The sequence below is a fragment of the Sus scrofa genome, chromosome 3 (assembly GCF_054392235.1).
Source record: "Sus scrofa isolate SSC_HxYL_T2T_F1_AM1 chromosome 3, Sscrofa_HxYL_maternal_Yorkshire_Landrace_v2.0, whole genome shotgun sequence".
Classification (NCBI taxonomy): domain Eukaryota; kingdom Metazoa; phylum Chordata; class Mammalia; order Artiodactyla; family Suidae; genus Sus; species Sus scrofa.
This window is the reverse complement of record NC_139385.1, coordinates 124,224,635-124,243,060: the sequence shown is the minus strand read 5'-3', so window position 1 is coordinate 124,243,060 and position 18,426 is coordinate 124,224,635. Positions and strand designations below refer to the sequence as shown.

General features: G+C 50.2%; 2 protein-coding genes and 1 pseudogene across 5 annotated transcripts; 2 read left to right on the top strand and 1 right to left on the bottom strand.

The window, feature by feature from the left end:
- Positions 1-219: 219 nt before the first annotated feature.
- On the bottom strand, positions 220-18,358 carry CGREF1 (cell growth regulator with EF-hand domain 1). Of its 4 annotated transcripts, none has more exons than XM_085019887.1 (6): positions 17,762-18,358; positions 3,189-3,279; positions 1,809-1,874; positions 1,650-1,720; positions 1,433-1,557; positions 220-1,248 (listed from the first exon to the last, which is right to left on the bottom strand). In XM_085019887.1, exons 1-6 carry the CDS (start codon positions 17,769-17,771, stop codon positions 802-804), a joined length of 810 nt encoding a protein of 269 aa, XP_084876013.1. In that variant the 5' UTR covers positions 17,772-18,358; the 3' UTR covers positions 220-801. The 4 variants fall into 4 exon arrangements, with proteins under 4 accessions (XP_084876013.1, XP_084876014.1, XP_084876012.1 ...); XM_085019888.1 differs by lacking the exon at positions 17,762-18,358 and adding an exon at positions 14,057-14,203; XM_085019886.1 differs by lacking the exon at positions 17,762-18,358 and adding an exon at positions 14,174-14,203.
- Positions 7,891-7,979, top strand: LOC146404915 (U5 spliceosomal RNA; annotated as a pseudogene).
- LOC146404914 (uncharacterized) lies at positions 13,508-15,430 on the top strand. The gene is made up of 2 exons (XM_085019936.1): positions 13,508-14,120; positions 15,011-15,430. Exons 1-2 carry the CDS (start codon positions 13,718-13,720, stop codon positions 15,013-15,015), a joined length of 408 nt encoding a protein of 135 aa, XP_084876062.1. The 5' UTR covers positions 13,508-13,717; the 3' UTR covers positions 15,016-15,430.
- Positions 18,359-18,426: the final 68 nt, after the last annotated feature.

Here is an 18,426-nt window from a genome sequence, read left to right as displayed (position 1 = left end):
GGCTGTGGTGTAGGCCGGTGGCTGTGGCTCCGATTCAACCCCTAGCCTGGGAACCTCCATATGCTGCGGGAACAGCCCTAGAAAAGGCAAAAAGACAAAAAAAAAAAAGTGTTCTTTGCCTGGGGGGACCCTGGCAATGTCCATATGGGAGTCAGGGCAGGGGTGTGAGGCCAGGGAATGGGATAAAGGGTGTGGGATTTAGGGGCAGACGGACCGGAATTCAGCTCTGCCATTTAATTAGCTGTGTCACCTTGGGAACAGTGCTGAACTGATGGAGCTCATTCCGCCCGGTCAGAGAATGATGGTGAAGACAAAACTCACAATGTATAAAGTGCCCAACCTGAGGCCCAGTGTGTCCCAAGCTCTCAACATTGTTGATACAGGGTGCTGGGGAGCTCTGCCCTGAACTGCAGGAGGACACTGGGTGTCTGACACTGGGCAGGGGGGACCGGGGGTGGCTGGGCCCCAGGGCAAGGCTGAGCTCTGTTCCCGGGGTGTCTGCAGCCGGCTGTGGCCTGGAGCTGCACTCCGCCGTCGCGAAAGCTGACCTCCCGCCCTCCCGAGAGGCCTGTCCACTCCCCAACCCTCTGCAGCCTGAGGCCGGGGCTGGACCAGTGGATCCACAGCCCAGCGGGGTGGGTTCATTCTGCGTTTCCCTGAGCTGCACAGAAAGACCTGCCACCTACTGGGGCCAGGGGGAGGGCCCAAGACGGCTGTCATCCCAACATAACACACCCCACCCTTCGGGGCGTATGTTCTGGCACCAGGACTCGGAGGGGTGCAAACCTGGAACCTTGAGGTTTATATCTCATCATTCTCCAGCTGAACAGCATGAGCCTCAAACCCATGTGGGGGGTTCTGGGACCCCAGTGTTTCCCCCAGAAGCTCTTCTGCTCCCTCCCCAGTGTCCCTGGCTTCTACCTGTTCTCCAAACTCCCCTCCAGGGCCTGGGGCTTCTCTTTCAGCCTCTGCCTGTCCCCCAGCCTCCTGTACAGGCTCCAAGGACTCCCTTCTGGCCTCCACCTGTTCCCCAGCGTCTTCTCTGGGACCCAGGGCTTCGTGTGCTTCTTGTCTTGATGGGCTTTTAGCCAACAGAGGCTGCCCCCCTGCATCTTGTGGTTCCAGGGCCTCTGTGGGCTCTGCGTGCCTCGGGGCCTCTCCGGGGAAGTTGACAAGCTCTGCAGGGGTCATGAGCCCGTCCCCATTCAGATCTTGGGTCTCCAGCACCTCGTCCACGACCAGGATCACCTGTGGAAGGGTCTGTAAGTGACCGGAGATGCTCCCAAGAGCCGTGACCCTCCCTCCCTGCCATGCAAGTCCGGGGGCCTCTTTTTCCGGGGGCTTCACCAAAGGAGTCCTGATGAAGAAAACCAAAGCCCCAAGATGCTGGGTCTCCTCCGCAGGAGAAGGGCCCGCAGCCGGCAGGGCTTACCGGGTTGGTGGTGGGAGAGCCAGCGGCTCCAGGGGCCAGAGCTGCTGTCAACATGGACAACAGCTCCAGGCCATCCAGCTGTCCACTCTGGTCATAGTCGTGGAGGGCAAAGAGGTAGAGGAGAACTGAGGAGGAGAGGCCGGATCAGAAGAGGCGCCAGGGGCAGGGGTCGGTCCCCGCTCTGGCTGCCCTGAGCCTCCCAGCCACGGCCCCTCACCCTGCTCCCGGCTCATGTGCTCCGGCTCCTCGTCCATCCTCTCGAGTCCTTTCAGGAAGCTCTGCAGAAGTCTGGCGGAAAAGGGGAAAATCAGCCCGTGAGAGGCCAGTCTGCAGCCCCAGGCCGGACCCTCAGGCCCCCAGCACAGCTGCTACTCACCGAAGCTGCTCCTGGCCTGGCTGAAAGGGGTTGGGCAGAGGCGGGAGCTGCACGTCAGGGTCCAGCCTGGAGGAGGGAGGGAAGGAGCAGCTTGGCAAGAGCCTCGCCGAGGGCCGGCCTCACGGCTGCTCATGGAGTTCCTCCCCGGACCCGAGGGAGCTGCTTTTCCACGTCCCCTCAAACCTTGTGGGGACAGGGCCCTTCTGGTGCCCTCAGAAGCAGAAACATACTCCCCAGACTCTGCCTTTGCAGGTTCCAAACTCAGATGTTAAGTGAAAATCCCAACAAAACATGCAGGTACGTGGAGGCCAGAGGAGGCCACACGAGTCGACACAAGCTCGAGACCCAAAGAATAGAGCCCAGGGGGAGGCAGGCCAAGCTGGACGGTGGCAGCTCTTAGACTGTGATGCTGGGAGCTGAGGGACAGGTCTCCGGCTGAGCCTGGTGGCACTGCCCAGTTTTATACACACCCAACTTGCTCCATGGCACAAAATGGACTCTTTTTCCCCCCGAGGGGAGGGCGTATGTACTGGCTTTAGAGTGTCAGTCTGCTCAGGGCCTCTCTGTTCGCCTGGAAAGCTCAAACTTTGCTCCCAGCTCTGCACAGGGATCCCTGTTTGCCCAAGTTAATCCAGACATGTGATGCCAAAGAGCTGGCAGGACCTGTCACAGCAACTCTGGTCACTGCTGCCAGCGCTTGCTGCTGTTCCTGTATCTGCCCCCTGATCCCCACCCAGCGTACCCACTGTGTAGTACTGATACACAGAACCTCGAGAGATACTCAAATAAAATAGAAATGAGGAGTTCCCATTGTGGCGCAGTGGAAGTGAATCTGACCAGGAACCATGAGGGTGCGGGTTCGATCCCTGGCCTCGCTCAATGGATTAAGGATCCGGTGTCGCCATGAGCTGTGGTGTAGGTGGCAAATGTGGCTCGGATCTGGTGTTGCTGTGGCTGTGGCGTAGGCCGGCAGCTGTAGCTCCGATTCAACCCCTAGCCTGGGAGCCTGCATATGCCATGGGTGTGGCCCTAAAAAATGCAAAAATTAATCAATAAAACTCAATAGAAATGATATGCTAATGATCCCTATTTCTGTGGCGCTTCTACTCTAAGGTCTTGATAAGAGGACTGCAGCTCCTTCCCACGCCTCTAGCTTCGCGCGCCACTGGAAAGGCGTGCCTGGGGTCTGAGTGAGGCCAGCAAACATGTACTGAATGCCACTTTGCACAGGGCACTCCAACAGGCACAGGACAGAGGCTGGGGTGGTGGGGATGATCCAGAAGTCAGGGGGCCTACGCCCTGAGAAGCCCACCACCCCTCCAATTCTCCAGAGACGCCCCCTGCTCCCAGCCCACGGCCCTGCCCTCTGCGTCCCGTTACCTGAAGGTGCCATCCTTGGGGGCGGCCTGACCCAGAGGTAGCAGCAGCAGCACGAACATTCTCATTGTCAAAGGGAACATCCTTCCTGCAACTGAAGCAGGAGCAGAGTTAGGGAATCAGAGGAAGGGGTATCTGCCGCGGGGATGGTGGGTCGGTGGGTTAGATGCCTCTTCCCTGCCTCCACCTGCTGCCCAGTGACGGGACTCATGTGCAAGGAGTCACACGCGGACATCAGCCACCCCCATGGAGCTCTGCTCGAGACAAATCTTCTTCCAGATCCAGCGTGTAAAGCCCATAAAGCAGACCCGCTTTGGGGGAAGCGGAGCTGCAGGCAGGAGCCCTTCGTGCCCCACTCCCCTTGCCCTGCCAGCCCCCCAGGTGCTCAGAGAACTGGAGGTACATGACTGAGTGAGTTCATTCCATTCATTTTGCAGATGGAAACTAGTTCAGGGAGGTTAAGAAAAAGGCCAAGTTAGAAATTCAGAGTCACAAAAAGACCAAACCTTAAACAGAGAAGGAAAGCGATGGTTGGTTTGTATTTATTAAAAACTCATGGAAGAATAAATCAAAAGAGACTCAGACTCCTTGAAATAGGGCTACACTCGAGTAGGGCTTGAAAACACAACAAATCAGAGTCTATCCAACAGAGGTCCCAGGAATTGCTATTTACTAAATGCAGTTAGGAAAACCAGATCCTGATATAAAGAAAAAAACAAAACAGAAACCTGCCTTTAGACCTACACTGTATCTGTCCACTGGCAGCCTAATCACTTGATTGAAAATAGTCAAGCAGAGGACTGATAAAAAAATGAAGCTTTCTGATTAGTCCCAGGATTGTGTACATATTATGTGAGTTTCATTATATTTCTTTTTTTCTTTTTTTTTTCATTTTTGGCTGCATCTGTGGCATGCAAAAGTTCCCAGACCAAGGATTGAACCTGCACCACTGCAGTAACCATAGCCACCACAGTGATGCCAGATCCTTAACCTGCTGAGCCACAAGGGAATGCCTCATGTGAGTTTCTGCGGGAGCCGAGGCCATCTAGAGCTGAGGCCGGAGACCTCAAACTCATCTCTAGGAAGACAAATCATCAGGTGCTTGATGGGCTAAAGCAGAGGATCAGGAATCCTGTGAAATGGTACCCTGCACTCTGGCTGGCATTGAACTTGCCTGGAGAAAGGCACAGAGATTTCAGAAGATGCTCAAAGAGTTCCATGACCTTGACAAGGTTCAGAACCACTGCAAGGGAAGACATCAGCTTCCAAGAGATCCCTCCTACAGCCGCTGAGCATCTGGCCGATGGGCAAATACATGTGGGAACATGGCTGCGGCTGTGCCAAGTAGAGCTGCCTTGAGAAGGAAGCAGCAAAACATGACCGTCTATAAGTAGGTGAAGCTACCGAGAGTCAAAGAAACGGTCTCCATTTTTCTATGCACACGTTGCTCCCAAAAGATAGAGTGAGTCTACGCAGTTTGTTGGTGTGACCAGCTAGTACACAAGCCACAGCTGCCATAAGAGTGGTCATGAACTTTGGCTAGCAACACAGATCCTTGGGCTTTAGTTGCTGTAGCCAGGAGAGAAGAAAGTCTTGGACCCATCCCAGGGAGGCAGTTAGGAGAACTGAGCTCTCCGTACCACTTGGAGACTCTCGGAGGTCCCATCACAGTGAACACACCTCAGTGAAAGGATGGACTAGAAAAATAGACAGACTTCCGTGTCTGCGAGTATGAGAATAAATGAAAGTTACCACAAAGCTGGATAAAAACAGCACATAAAATACATCTTTTTAAATGTACTGAGTTGGCAAGAAAGTTAAGAACTAGCCAGAGTACAAAAGCACGATGAAAACAGTAATCCCTGGGGGGGAAACAGTGCTTAAAGTCAACTTCTGCCTTGAGAGCATCTGCCAAACCAAACCAACCGAACTTGAAATATCAGTTCAGTGGTTTGTGCAGGAGAGGAGAGCAGAGTGGAAGCCTGAGCCTGCCCTGTGTGAAGAGACCAAGAGGAGGTGCCCTACAGAGAGCTGGGATTCAAACAGCTGTAATATAAAATGTAACTTACACGAATAAAAAGGAAAAACAGACTGTTTAAAAAATGCAATGAGTTAAGTCAAACAGATTAGACACCGATGATGTGAGAATAGTGAACTGGAAGAGAGATCTGCATAAATGATCCAGAATGTGGTTCACTGAGTTGAAGACAAAGAAATCAGAAAGTACGTGGAAAAACCGAAGACTATTAAACAGTGACAATTATGTTAATATATGGGGGAAAAGGGTGGACTGAGCTACATTATCAGACAACATTAAGATTAAGGTGAGGAGTTCCCGTCATGGCTCAGTGGCAATGAACCCAACTAGTATCCACGAGGATGCAGGTTCGATCCCTGGCCTCACTCAGCGGGTTAAGGATCTGGCGTTGCCATGAACTGTGGTGTAGGTCACAAATGTGGCTCGGATCCTGTGTTGCTGTGGCTGTGGCATAGGTTACAGTGGCTATGGCTCTGATCCGACCCCCTAGCCTGGGAACTTCCCTTTGCCACGGGTGTGGCTCTGAAAAGACAAAAAAAAAAAAAAGATGTGAGGATGGTTATTTGGGAAGAGAGTAGACACACCTATCAACTTTGTTAAATATGCATGTAAATTTTTAATAACCACCAAAAAAAATAGAAATGGAAAGTTTGGCCTCAAACCAGCAGAGAAAAAAGGGAATGGAATTTTTTTTTTTTTTTTTTTTGGTGGGAGGAATGGAATTTTTAAAAAATCAATTCAAAGGAAGGCAGAGAAAGAGAAAAAAAAACTAAAAATTAATTAAATAATTCAAAAGGATGACAAACAGAAAGCACAAAATAAGATGGTAAAAATATATTCAAGTATATCAGTAATCATAATTAACATAAACTGTATAAACTCATCAGTTAAGAAATGGAGATTACTTAAAGGTATACAAAACAACATAAAGTTACGTGCAATTTTCAAGAGATTAACCTAAAAAAAGTAAAGACACAGGAAGACTGAAAGCAAAAGAGTGGAAGAAGGATATATAAAACAATACTAGAGAAAAGCAAGCTGGCATAGCTTTCTTGACATTAAACTAAATAGACTTTAAGATGCAAAGTGTTATTGTAGGTAACAGAGTGTCGCTACAAATGCACAAAAGTTAAATCCTCTAGGAAAATATAATAATTCTGAACTTACATGTATCTAATAACATAGCCTCAAAATACCTAAAATAAAAACTGCCAGAACACTATACATCTGTGAGAATGGCCAAAATCCAGAACAGTGACAATACCAAATGCTGATAAGGATAGTAAGCAGGAGTTCCCGTCATGGCACAGTGGTTAACGAATCCGACTAGGAACCATGAGGTTGCTGGTTCGATCCCTGCCCTTGCTCAGTGGGTTGACGATCCGGTGTTGCCATGAGTTGTGGTGTAATTCGCAGACGCGGCTCGGATCCCGAGTTGCTGTGGCTGTGGTGTAGGCCGGTGGCTACAGCTCTGATTAGCCCCCTATCCTAAAATGGGATGGTCACTTTGGAAGAGAGCTAGGTGATTTCACACCAAACTGAACATATTCCTTCCCTACAATCCAGCAATCACACTCATTGGAATTTATTCAAAGGAGCTGAAAACGTACGACCACACAAAAACACGCATGCAGATGTTTAGAGCAATTTACTCATAATTGCCAAAACTTGGAAGCAACCACGATACTCTTCCAGGGAAGGATTTGTTATTATTCAGGGCTAAGAAGGAATGAACTATTCCGCCATGAAAAAACAAGGAGAAATCGTAAATGCATATTACCAAGGAAAAGAAGCCAATCGGGAAAGGCTACACACTGTGTAATTCTAATTACATGACATTAAGGGAAAGGCAAAAGTACGGAGACAGTAAAAAGATCAGTGGTTGCCCAGGGGTAAAAGGGATGGACAGACAAAGCACAGAGGATTTCAGGGCAGTGAAAATACTCTGCCTGATATTAGAATGAAAGAAACATGTCATGACACATTTGCTCAAACCCCACAGGATGTACGATACAAGAGTGAACTATGGGCTTGGGATGATTCTGATGTGTCAGTACAGGTTCATCAGGTCATCAGGTACCACTCGGGGGGGACATGTCGATAACAGACGAGGCTGTGCATGTGGGGGGCAGAAGCCAGATGAACCTAGTTTGCTGTGAACCTAAAACTGCTCTAAAACAAAGTCTGTGGGAAAATGAGCATAAACTCAATCAGAAAAATCTAATCTGCCACTGTGGTGGGAGAATTGAACAGATCTCTTACAGTACTTGAAAGATGAAGCAGACTGAAAATTAGTAAGAATGTGGATGATTGAATAAAACACGTACTAAGCCTGAGCTAGTGAAGAAATAGAGACCCCAACTTCAATCACTTCGCAAGTACACATTCTTCTCAACGCATGTACAATATTTACTTATAAAAACTGACAAGCACTGGGCCAAAGAATGTGACTCAATGAATATTAATCAGTTTCATACTGTTATATGACTAAAATGCAATTTCATTAGGAAACAATAACAAAAATGACGTAAAAAAATCTCATTTATATAAAAAACTTTAAAGACACACATATGACTCAGAGAAGAATATTGTCATGGAAATTGTTAAATACTTAGAATTGGATAATATTGGGAAAATATACATCAGAACAAGATGCATATATGCTCTTACTCATGTTTCCCTTCAAATCATATAAATCTTTCGCCTTTTACTAAAAACTTCCGAGAGGAGGAAAAAAAAAAGATATATAGCAAAAGCAGTATTACAGGGAAAATGGATTGACTTAAAAATTATATTAGAAGATAGGCTAAAAGTTAATGAGTTAAGCTTCCAACTCAAGAAGCTAGTAAAAGGGAATACACTTAAACAAGTTAAAAGGAATGAAATTAAAGGTAGAAGAAATTTAAAATACAATAGAGTAATAAATCCAAACAATGTTGTTTCTTTAAAAGGACGAATGAACTAGACAAACCTCTGACAATTTTCATTAGGAACAAAGAGAAAAGGCACAAATAAACGACATTGGCAATGAAAATGGGAACATAACTACAAAAATAGGAATCTGTAAACTAGCAGATATAGCCATTTTCCTAGAAAAACATAACAGCAAAACTGACACCAAAAGAAAGAGCAAATTTTATGGAGTTCCCTGGTAGCCTAGGGGTTAAGGATTAGGCGTTGTCACTGCTGTGGCTGGGTTTCAGTCCCTGGACTGAGAACTTCCGCATGCCACAGGCATGGCCAATGCCCACCCCCCCACACACACACAATTCTCTCTCTCTCTCTCTTTTTTTTTTTTTGTTTTTTTGTTTTTTAGGGCCGTGCCCATGGCATGTGGAAGGTGCCAGGCTAGGGGTCGAATCGGAGCTACAGCTGCTGGCCTAAGCCAGCCACAGCAATGTGGGATCTGAGCCACATCTGCCACCTACACCACAGCTCAGGGCAACGCTGGATCCCCTGACCCACTGAGCGAGGCCAGGGATGGAACCTGCATCCTCATGGATACTAGTCAGATTCATTTCTGCTGCATCACCAGGGGAACGCCCCACGATTCTCTTTATAATAGCAACAAAAAAGAATAAAATACTTAATAAATTTAGCAAAAGAAATGTGAAATATATTTGAAAAAAAGAAATAGCAAACTTGAATAGTCCTGTAAGCCCTGAAGAAATTGAAGTCGTGAGTATTAACCTATATTGTTTGAGGAACTACAAACTCTTTCTAGAGCACAATCTGCAAATGTGTATTAACTGCCATACGACTGTGACCCAACAGTATCACCCTGGGGATTACATAAGGAAGAACACAAATGGAAAAGAAATTATAAAGACATTTATAGCCGTGCTATTGATATTAGTCAAAGAACTGTAAAAAAAAAAAAACCTGCATGTGTAACATTTAGGCAATGGCTAAGTACTAAATCATAGTATGTGATAGAGCCACTTAATGTGATAGATTATTTCAAATTCATAAGTTTTAAAGGAAAAATGGAGAGATCTGAGTATATCAAAAGTTTAAATTGCTGTATCATGAAAGACACCGTGAGTCACTTGCAAGAAGACAAGTGATAGAGGACTGGAGAGAATGAGGCTCAGAGCTGTCTGGGTGTTCAGTAGGGTGGAGACACAACTATCTCCATAGAAGCTCCATGGAGCCTGAGTGGAAAATCCAAGCACTGCAGAGTTAGGTGTCTAACTGGTGAGGACTGAGAGGAGGCCCTGCACGCAGGGGGCTGGGGGATTAGGAAGCAGTGGCTTCGGGACGGTCTAGGTGAGGGGACAGGAGGGCCGCCTCGCCCAGTTCTTGGGATCCAGAGTGCTGCTGGTTTGAAGTGGGGGGGGGGCTGAGGGCTCCAGGCTCTAAGGTGGAAGGAGGGGGACCAGCCGGCCTGAAGAGGCCCAAAGGAGAACGCCTGAAGGTGTGGATCCTGGGACTGGGTGCCACAGAAGACACCAGAGGAAGCCCCAGCAGAAGGCAGGACCTTTGGTGACAAAGACCAGGAAGGTGAGCCTCTGTAGGGAAGGCAAGTGTAAGTTTGAGGACAAGGACAAATGATTTCATTTCTTTAATATCTGTGGAGCACCTACGATATGTGAATTTCTATCTTCTAAGTCGAAATGACATATCCTTTTTCCTTCTTACAGCCTGCAAATGTACAAGTAGGAAAAGATACATATGTTAAAACAATGATCAAGACAAAGTCAGAGACACACAGGCTCGTTCAGCAGTAGGTGGCATAGCCCAAAGAGGAGGCGTCCTAACCTCAAGATACCTAAGTTCAAATCCAGGCTTTGCAACGCACTGTGACTTCTGTTTCGGAATCTCTGTAACGTGAGGCGGTGTGAGCACCTCTTGGGGTGTGGTGAGGATTAGACAAGACCAGGCTCGTAGGGCGCAGTGTCTGGTCACACAGTGAGGCATTTTCCTTCCAGAAGTTTATCCGGACTGCTCTGCAGTGGCTTCACGCAAGCCACCGTCCTGGTCTCCCCACCTGGTTACGCTCGAATTGCTTCCTCCTCCGCATCTGTTTATGGCCAGGACCTCGGCCAACGAGAGGCACTGGAGTAATTTAAATCCCTCAGAGCTGTCAGAACCTATTCTCCAGGCTTAGTGGGTTATCATCACTAGGAGCTGCCTTTTCAAAGACAACATTTGGAAACTACAAAGAATGACTCTGGTGGTATCGGTTCAGGCATAAAGGAGAAGCACCCATCAGATCCCACAAATCCAGTCACTCAGCCGGGCCAACTGTGCTGGTTCGAAAAACATATCTACCGATTCCTTTTTGTGGGAAATAGCTCGAGTCGAATTCGCCTCGAGCTCTGGACTGCCACGGTCACAGCAATACTACAGCAATGCCAGATCTGAGCTGCATCCACGACCTGCGCTGCAGCTTGCGGCAATGCCAGATCCTTAACCCACTGAGCAGGGGCAGGGATTGAACCCACATCCTCACAGACACTATGTCAGGTGCCTTGCTTTTTTTTTTTTTCAGGGCTGCTACCGAGACATATGGAGGTTCCCAGCCTAGGGGTCAAATCAGACCTGTAGCTGCGGGCTTACAGCAGAGCCACAGCAACACCAGATCCAAGCAGTGTCTGTGACCTACACCATAGCTCACGGCAACGCCGGATCCTTACCTCACTGAGCGAAGCCAGGGATCGAACCTGCGTCCTCATGGATGCTAATCAGACTCATTTCCACTGAGCCACAATGGAAACCCCACTATGTCAGGTTCTTAACCCACTAAGCCACAATGGGAACTCCCAGTGACTCAGTTTTAAAAGAGGGGAAATGAGCCCATGTGACCTCAAAGTCTGGGTCATAGTAGGTGACACGGTTTATGCTTGGTTCTGGTTCCCCCATCCCAGTTTTTTTTTGGCTGCACCAATGGCATATGGAAGTTCCTGCACCAGGAATCAAACCTGGGCCACAGAAGCTGCAGTGACAACACTGGGCCCTTAACCCACTGCACCACAAGGGAACTCCATCCCCCCTTCTCCTGACATGCAGACATGCTTCTCTGGAGCCTGGGAGGACGTCTGCCACGCTGGAAAGACCAAGTGGAGAAAGCGCCTAGGGACAGGGGTGCTGGAGGAGCCCCGAATGTCCTAGCCTCCAGCTGCTCACTTCCAGGCCCAAGGGCCAGACAGGTGGGAGAGCAATCCGGCAGGCGATTCCCAGCCCCAGGCTTCAGGCTGCCCGAGCCAACACTGATGGAGCAGAACCGAGCTCATCTCCACAGTCCTGCCCAGAATGTACACTCACAGGCTAAGTCAGTGCTATTGTTTTCAGCCACTGAGTCTTGAGGTGATCTGTCAAGTTGTCATAACGATTAGAAATGGCTTCTTGCCGGTCACACAGGGCCCTGCTCTCAGAAGGGCCCTGGGCTTAGTAGTCTAATGCTCTGCTGGCTCTGTCTTGAAGTTCTTAATCTTATTTTTGCACTGGGCCCTCAAAAGCATGACCTGGTCCTGAACCCTGGCCACATGAATGACTGACACGCTCTCTTCCTCTTGATCCTATGTATTCGTCACCTGCATGCGACTATTCAACATAGTGGACACAGTGACAGAACCAGCCAAACCTAGGTGCAAATCCCAGATCTACCACTGTCCCTGTGACCCTGGGTAAGTTAATTACCTTCACTCAACTTACCTGCCTAGTGGAGACAATACAAGTCCTTACCTGACACACAGAGTTACAGTGACTAATTAAGCAGATAATAAATTACTCCTTGCACAAACTAATACAGTGGTCTCTTGTCAAGTGGTCTCTAGACAAGTGGTCTCTTGTCTAATACAGTGGCCTCTGCCACTGTCTCGATTTAAAGAAAACCCTCCATACCCACATAGGAGTAATCTTCCTTTGCTGGAACTCCACTGCTCCAAAACCTTCAATGGCTCCCTACTTCTGTTACAGCCCAGCATCTTCACCTGGGCATTCTACAATCAGATATCAAGTTACCATTTTATTTTATTTTATTCATTTTTTTTGGTCTTTTGTCTTTTTAGGGCCTCGCCCATGGCATAAGAAAGTGCCCAGGCCAGGGGTCGAATCGGAGCTGTGGCTGCCGGCCTACACCACAGCCACAGTAACACGGGATCTAAGCCATGTCTTTGACCGACACCACAGCTCACAGCAACACCGGATCCTTAACCCACTGAGCAAGAGCAGGGATCGAACCCACAACCTCATGGTTCCTAGTCGGATTCCTTAACCACTGAGCCACGACAGGAACTCCACCTCTATTCTTTAAAGTCAGGCTTAGGCACCTCAAGTGACGTGTAATGTGGCTGGTATAATGTGATTTCTTCACACTTACACATTTCTAACTATTTACAAATGCTTTTGTAAGCAACAGAAATAAAGCTGTTACTGAACCCCTGCCTGTCAAATAAAAATGTTCCTAATCATTTTCTATAACTACGATTGCATAAGCATAATTTACCCTAATGGCGACACAAATGCCACCACAACGGTTAGAACTGTCATATGATTCAATAGTTATTCACATCTCACAAACACACACATCCCCCCCCCCAACACACACACACACACACGTTCACACACTCTGACCCTCCAGCCTCCGATTTCTTCAAGCCTTTGCACCAGTGCATGGGAGGAGAGCCTGGCCTTAGATTTAGACCTCTCATCAAATCTGCCTTCGCACAGTGCCAATGACAGCATGGCTTTCTCAGCAGGTGTCATTGTCTCTGAGCCCTGGGACCTTCACTTTAAAAAAATGCAGACTGCGTATCCATCCCATAGAGGCTTGGGGAGGATGCAATGGAAACATGTAGGCTGAGTGACCAGCAGTGAGCAGATGCTCCCTGAGTATTTCACAGACTCTAGGATGGAGCAGGGGCCTTTTCTTTTTCTTAACTCGCATCCAGGGTAAAAACTGCTTGTGTCAACGGTCAGCAGCCTCTACTGGACTTTCCAGGACAGGAGCCTAGCGCCCCACAGGGCATCCACTCCATTTCTGGCTCTTTCTGTCTGAGGTTATTTTGAACTCAATCCTCTCCCTTCACTTACCCCTCCAGTGCCCCCTGTGACTTCCAGCACACACCCTCCCCGCAAGAGAAAAGGCAGGGGCTAGACGGCCAAATGGGTCCCACACTGCGCGCTGGGCTTCCCCTGCCACTTCCAGCTGGGTGATAACCTCGGCCCCTCCCGGTCCCCCTCTCCTTCCTCTGTCAAACGAGGACGAAACCCCTGCCAACCCCCGCCCCCAATCCCCGACTCAGCAACGAATGAGACACCCGAGAGAAAAGCGCTTCGGGGAATTGCGAAGCCCCCTCATCGGAGCGAAGGAGCCCGGGCCTCGCGTTCCAGGCCCTCCCTCTCCCTGCGCTCAGGGGTTCGCTCCTCGGAGACGGGGAGAGGCGCCCGGAGGCGAGCGCCAGCGCTGCGAGCCGCAGGGGATGCGGAGGGACTGCGCCTTCAGCATCCGACCCAGAGGCCAGGAGGCCGCCCGCCGTCCCGCCCGGCGATGCGCCGCATCCCCGGCGGCCCGTGGCGGCGTCCCTGGCCCCAGCCCGCCTGGCCCGGGGCGCCCTCCGGGGCCGGACCCGCACCCACCTGCGGCGGCGCGGCGCGGGCCGGGGTCCCGCTCGGTCGTCGCTCGAGGCTGTGCGCCGCCGCCGCCGCCGTCGCCGCGCCTCGGCTCCCGCCGCCCAGCCCTCCCCCGGGGCGCTCCACGTGGCCGCTCCACGTCGCCCTCCCGGCTGCGGCCGCCGCCCTGGCCCGGGCAGAGTCCGGAGCGCAGCGCCGCGGGCAGGGCCCACCCGGCCGGCCCTTCCCACAGACCCTGGCCCACTGCGGTCCACACCTGGCGAGTGCACGCGTGTGCGTGTGTGAACTGCAGAGGCAGGCAGAGACAGAGGAGGAGGCTGGTGGGTATGAGAAGCACGTTTAACTGGGGGCGACACTGCCTGCTGTGACTTACTGTTAGCGGCTGTGATGGTGACTGCCGTCTGCGGCTGTGTGGATAAGGGACTTGTGACACCGTCTGTGGCTGTGTGGATAAGGGACTTGTGACACCGTAGGGGCTGTTTGGGGGGCTGGCTATCCAGTATGACAGTACTTGAGAGAGTATGGCCCATTCGCGACTCACTGACCAGGTGTGTGACGGTACAGCGGAGTAGTGGTGTGTGTCAGGGTATCTGGGTGAACCCTTCCTGAGTTGTTTGTGCTGCTCAAGCGATCGCTGTGACGGGTGGTTTCCAGTGAAGGTATCAGTGTGTGATTGTCACTGCGACTGCCCATCACTGAGAAGTGGCTGCGTATGAGACAGGGGGGTGGGGGAGGGGAGGCCTGGGCAAAGTATCATCTTCAGGGTGATGGTGGCACCTGTTGGCCAGCACAGTGCTGCAGGGTGTAGCTCTAGCTGTGTGGTCAGAATGCAGTGTCGCCTACTTGTCTCACAGTGGCCAGTTCCTCCCCCTAAGCTTCAGTCTACATCCTTATCCACTGGCTCAAGGACTTAGCTCTTTGGATGAAATAACTTCTAATCTCTCTGGAATCGTCAACGTCTCCCTCCCCATCAGCTCCTTCCCATCAGCAACCATCACAACAACAAGGTCACCTTGTCCTCCTTCCGGTGGTGGACAGGTGGACACTGCTGGACACGACCTCCTCGGATCATGGTATCACTGGTTTCGGCAACACCATTCCTCTCTCCCTAATCATTTCTACTTAATTCATGCATCAGAGTCCCTCTGAACTCTCTCCCACTCCCCAGCTGCTCATTGGTTCATGGAGCTTCCATCACTCTCTCTTACAGGTTGAAGCGTGTCACTCAAAAATTCATACGTTGAGGTCTTAAATGCCAATACCAGAGAATGTGACTTTATTTGGAAATCGGGTAGTTGCAAATATAATTAGTGAAGATGCGGTCATTCTGGAATAGAATGGGCCCCTGATCCAACATGACTCGTGTCTACATAGAAAGGGGAAACTGGGACACAGACAAACGCACACACATCCGCACAAGGAGAAGAGCATGTGAAGATGCAGGCAGAGATCGGGGGAAGCTTCTACATGCCAAGGAATGCTGACGATTTCCAGCAAACCACCAGTAGCCAGAAGAGAGGCCTGGAACAGATTCTTCCCCATTGCTCTCAGAAGGAACCAATCCTGCTCACACCTTGACCTTGGACTTCTAGTTTCCAGAACTGTGAGACAATAAATTTCTGTTGTTCAAGACAACCGGTTTGTAGCACTTTGTTATAGCAATCCTGCAGCTAATACCTCGTCTAAATACTACCATATCTCAAATTCCAATCTCTGGCGTTCCTGTTGTGGCTCAGCGGTAATGAACCTGACTAGCATCCATGAGGATGGGGGTTTGATCCCTGGCCTTGCTCAGTGGGTTAAGGATCCAGCGTTGCTGTGAGCTGTGGTATAGGCCCACAGGTACAGCTCTGATTCGACCCCTGGCCTGGGAACTTCCATATGCCATGGGTATAGCCCTAAGAAGACCAAAAAAAAAAAACAATCTCTGGGCCTCGGACCACTTCATGAACTGAAGAGCCTACTGATGTGCTAGATCTTAATTTTTAAAGGTGACTGAATGACAACACAGCGAGGTCAATGCCACTGGAAGAAAAGTTTAATGTTCCAGTTCCCTTGGAAAGAAGAGGCACAGCTCACCGCAGGACCACAGAGGGTGGCATCAGTATAGGGCAAAAGGCAGGAAGGGAGAAGGAGAAGGCAAAGTCGCAGTCTTTATCAAGCTAGGAAAGCAAGCTGGGGTAGCGAAACAGTTCAGGGCTGGCTAGTGTGAATAACTTCAGAGGGCTTTGGGAAATAGGTACTGTCCTTAGTTGTCTGGTCCCTGCCCTGGGTTGATTTAGGACAGGGGAAATACTGGTTTGGTGTGTGAGAGGTGGATAAAGGAAGTGGTTCAGAGTATGGCCTCTGGATTACAGGGGAGATGTGAACAATGATAGCTCTTAGTTTAGCCTGGTGATTAATGGATGCCAAATAGACAAATTCAGAATCAAAGACAATACAATTAGAATACCTACCAGCACCCCAGCCTCTATGTGTCAGAGTCAGAATGCATCATCTTCCTCCTCAAAACCTCCTCTCCCCACCCCCGCTTCCCGTATCCCAGGGTTAAGCACCATTATGCATCCTTGAACCTGTGCTGTCGGAAACCTGGGGGTCACTCGTCATTCCTCCTTCTTCCCCCACCTCCAACATACTCCCAAGTTCTATCAATTCTGCCTCCTGTCTTCACTCCTCTCCTGAGCTGCCCCCAGTCCAAGTGGTCACGGTCCCCGCCTAAGTTCCGTTAACAGCCTCCTAATTGGCCTACTTCCATTCTCATCCTTCTCCAATCCATTCTCCGAGTAGCCTGAATGATTCCTCTAAAACGTAACTCTGATCATGTCACCCACTCCTTCACAGAATTCTTGGATAGCTTTCCTCCACGTTTAGGATAAATTCTAACATCCTTTATGCGGCTGCCCACAACCTGGTTCTTGACCACCTCATATGCCCTAGAAACACCAAATTTCTTTCTCTCGCATCCAGGATTTGGTTGTGCTGTTCCCTCTCCTGGAACAGCTATGCTCTCCCTTCCTCCACCTTGCTGTGGAAACTCCTAGGGATATTTTTGATTTCATCTTAAATGTCTTGTCATTTAACATCTGGAAAAACTTTCTCAGGAGTTCCTGTTGTAGCTCAGTGGGTTATGAACCTGTCTAGTATCCATGAAGATGTGGGTTCAATCCCTGACCTTGCTCAGTGGGTTGAGGATCCCGCGTTGCCATGGGCTTCAGTGAAGGTTGCAGACAAGGCTTGGATCTGGTGTTGCTGTGGCTGTGGCCAGCAGCTGCAGCTCCAAATCAACCCCCTGGCCCTGTGAACTTCCATATGCTGCAGGTATGGCCCTAAAAAGAAAAAAAGAAAAAAGAAAAAAAAAAAAAAAAAAGGTGTGATCTTGTAGTGGTTAGCACCCTGCATTGTGGAAAAGCTTCTACTGACCCATGAGGCCTGGACACACTCCCCAGGGCTCTCAGTGCAGCTAGTACTTCCTTTAGCATCATGCTCTATTCCAGGGGTTCAACCCTGATTACACATTTGAGTTTTCCAGAGAGTTTGTGTTTTTTGTTTTTGTTTTTTTGTCTTTTTGTCTTTGTTTAGGGCCACACCTGCGGCATATGGAAGTTCCCAAGCTAGGGGTCTAATCGGAGCTGTAGCTGCTGGCCACAGCCACAGCCATGCCAGATCCCAGCCAGGTCTGCGACCTACACCACAGCTCACAGCAACGCTGGATCCTTAACCCACTGAGCGAGGCCAGGGATCCAACGCGCAACCTCAAGATTCCTAGTCGGATTGATTTCCCTGCACCATGACGGGAACTCCCCAGAGAGCTTTTAAATGATATTAATAGCCAGGTGCCTCTCCAGACCAACTATGTGGTGGGGGGAGGTGCAGGATGGCTGGGCACTCGTAGTTTTAAAAACTCACAGACATTCCAATCTTGAGTCAAGGTTGAGAGCCACTGCTCTAGCAGGTTACTTACCTGTTTCCATATCCCAGTGAAGACAGGAACAGCATCCCAAGTGCCTGGTACAGAGTGGCTGATGAGCAAGTATCTGTTGTACTCGTGACAGGGATTCTAGGAGCCATCCTGGAATGACACTCTAAGAGTGACTTTAACCTACGTGTGTGTGACTCTGTGCAGAATGCTTCTCACTCAGTAGCTGAAACCTACTGAGTATCACAGTACGTGTCACAGTGTGAATGACTGTGTCCAGTGCGTGAGGACCACTGTGAGTGGCTGAACACTGTGGGCCTGGAGGGGCGTCACTGTGTGAGTGACTGTGTCCTGTGTGTGACCGAGGGGCTGGGGGCCTCTGGCCAGGCTGCCTGACTCTCCGCGCCGGGGCGGGCTTGGAGGAAAGAGGGGGCTGCTGCCCCTCACCAAGATGGCGGCTGTGGGGGAGCCCGCTGGGCCCTACGAGAGGCTGCAGCGCCGGCGACCTCGACGCGGAAGCCGGAGGCGCAAAGGCACGAGACCCCGGCCGCAGGCTGGGAGGCCGCTCGCAAGTCGCTACGATCTGCCCGGCGCAGGGGTCCTGGGGCAGCCCGTCCACCGCCGGGACGCCCTAGCACCGCCCCTCACCACGCCCGACGCCGGGTACGCGGTGGGCGGGGCCCGGATCCCCGCGAGCACCTGCAGGCTGA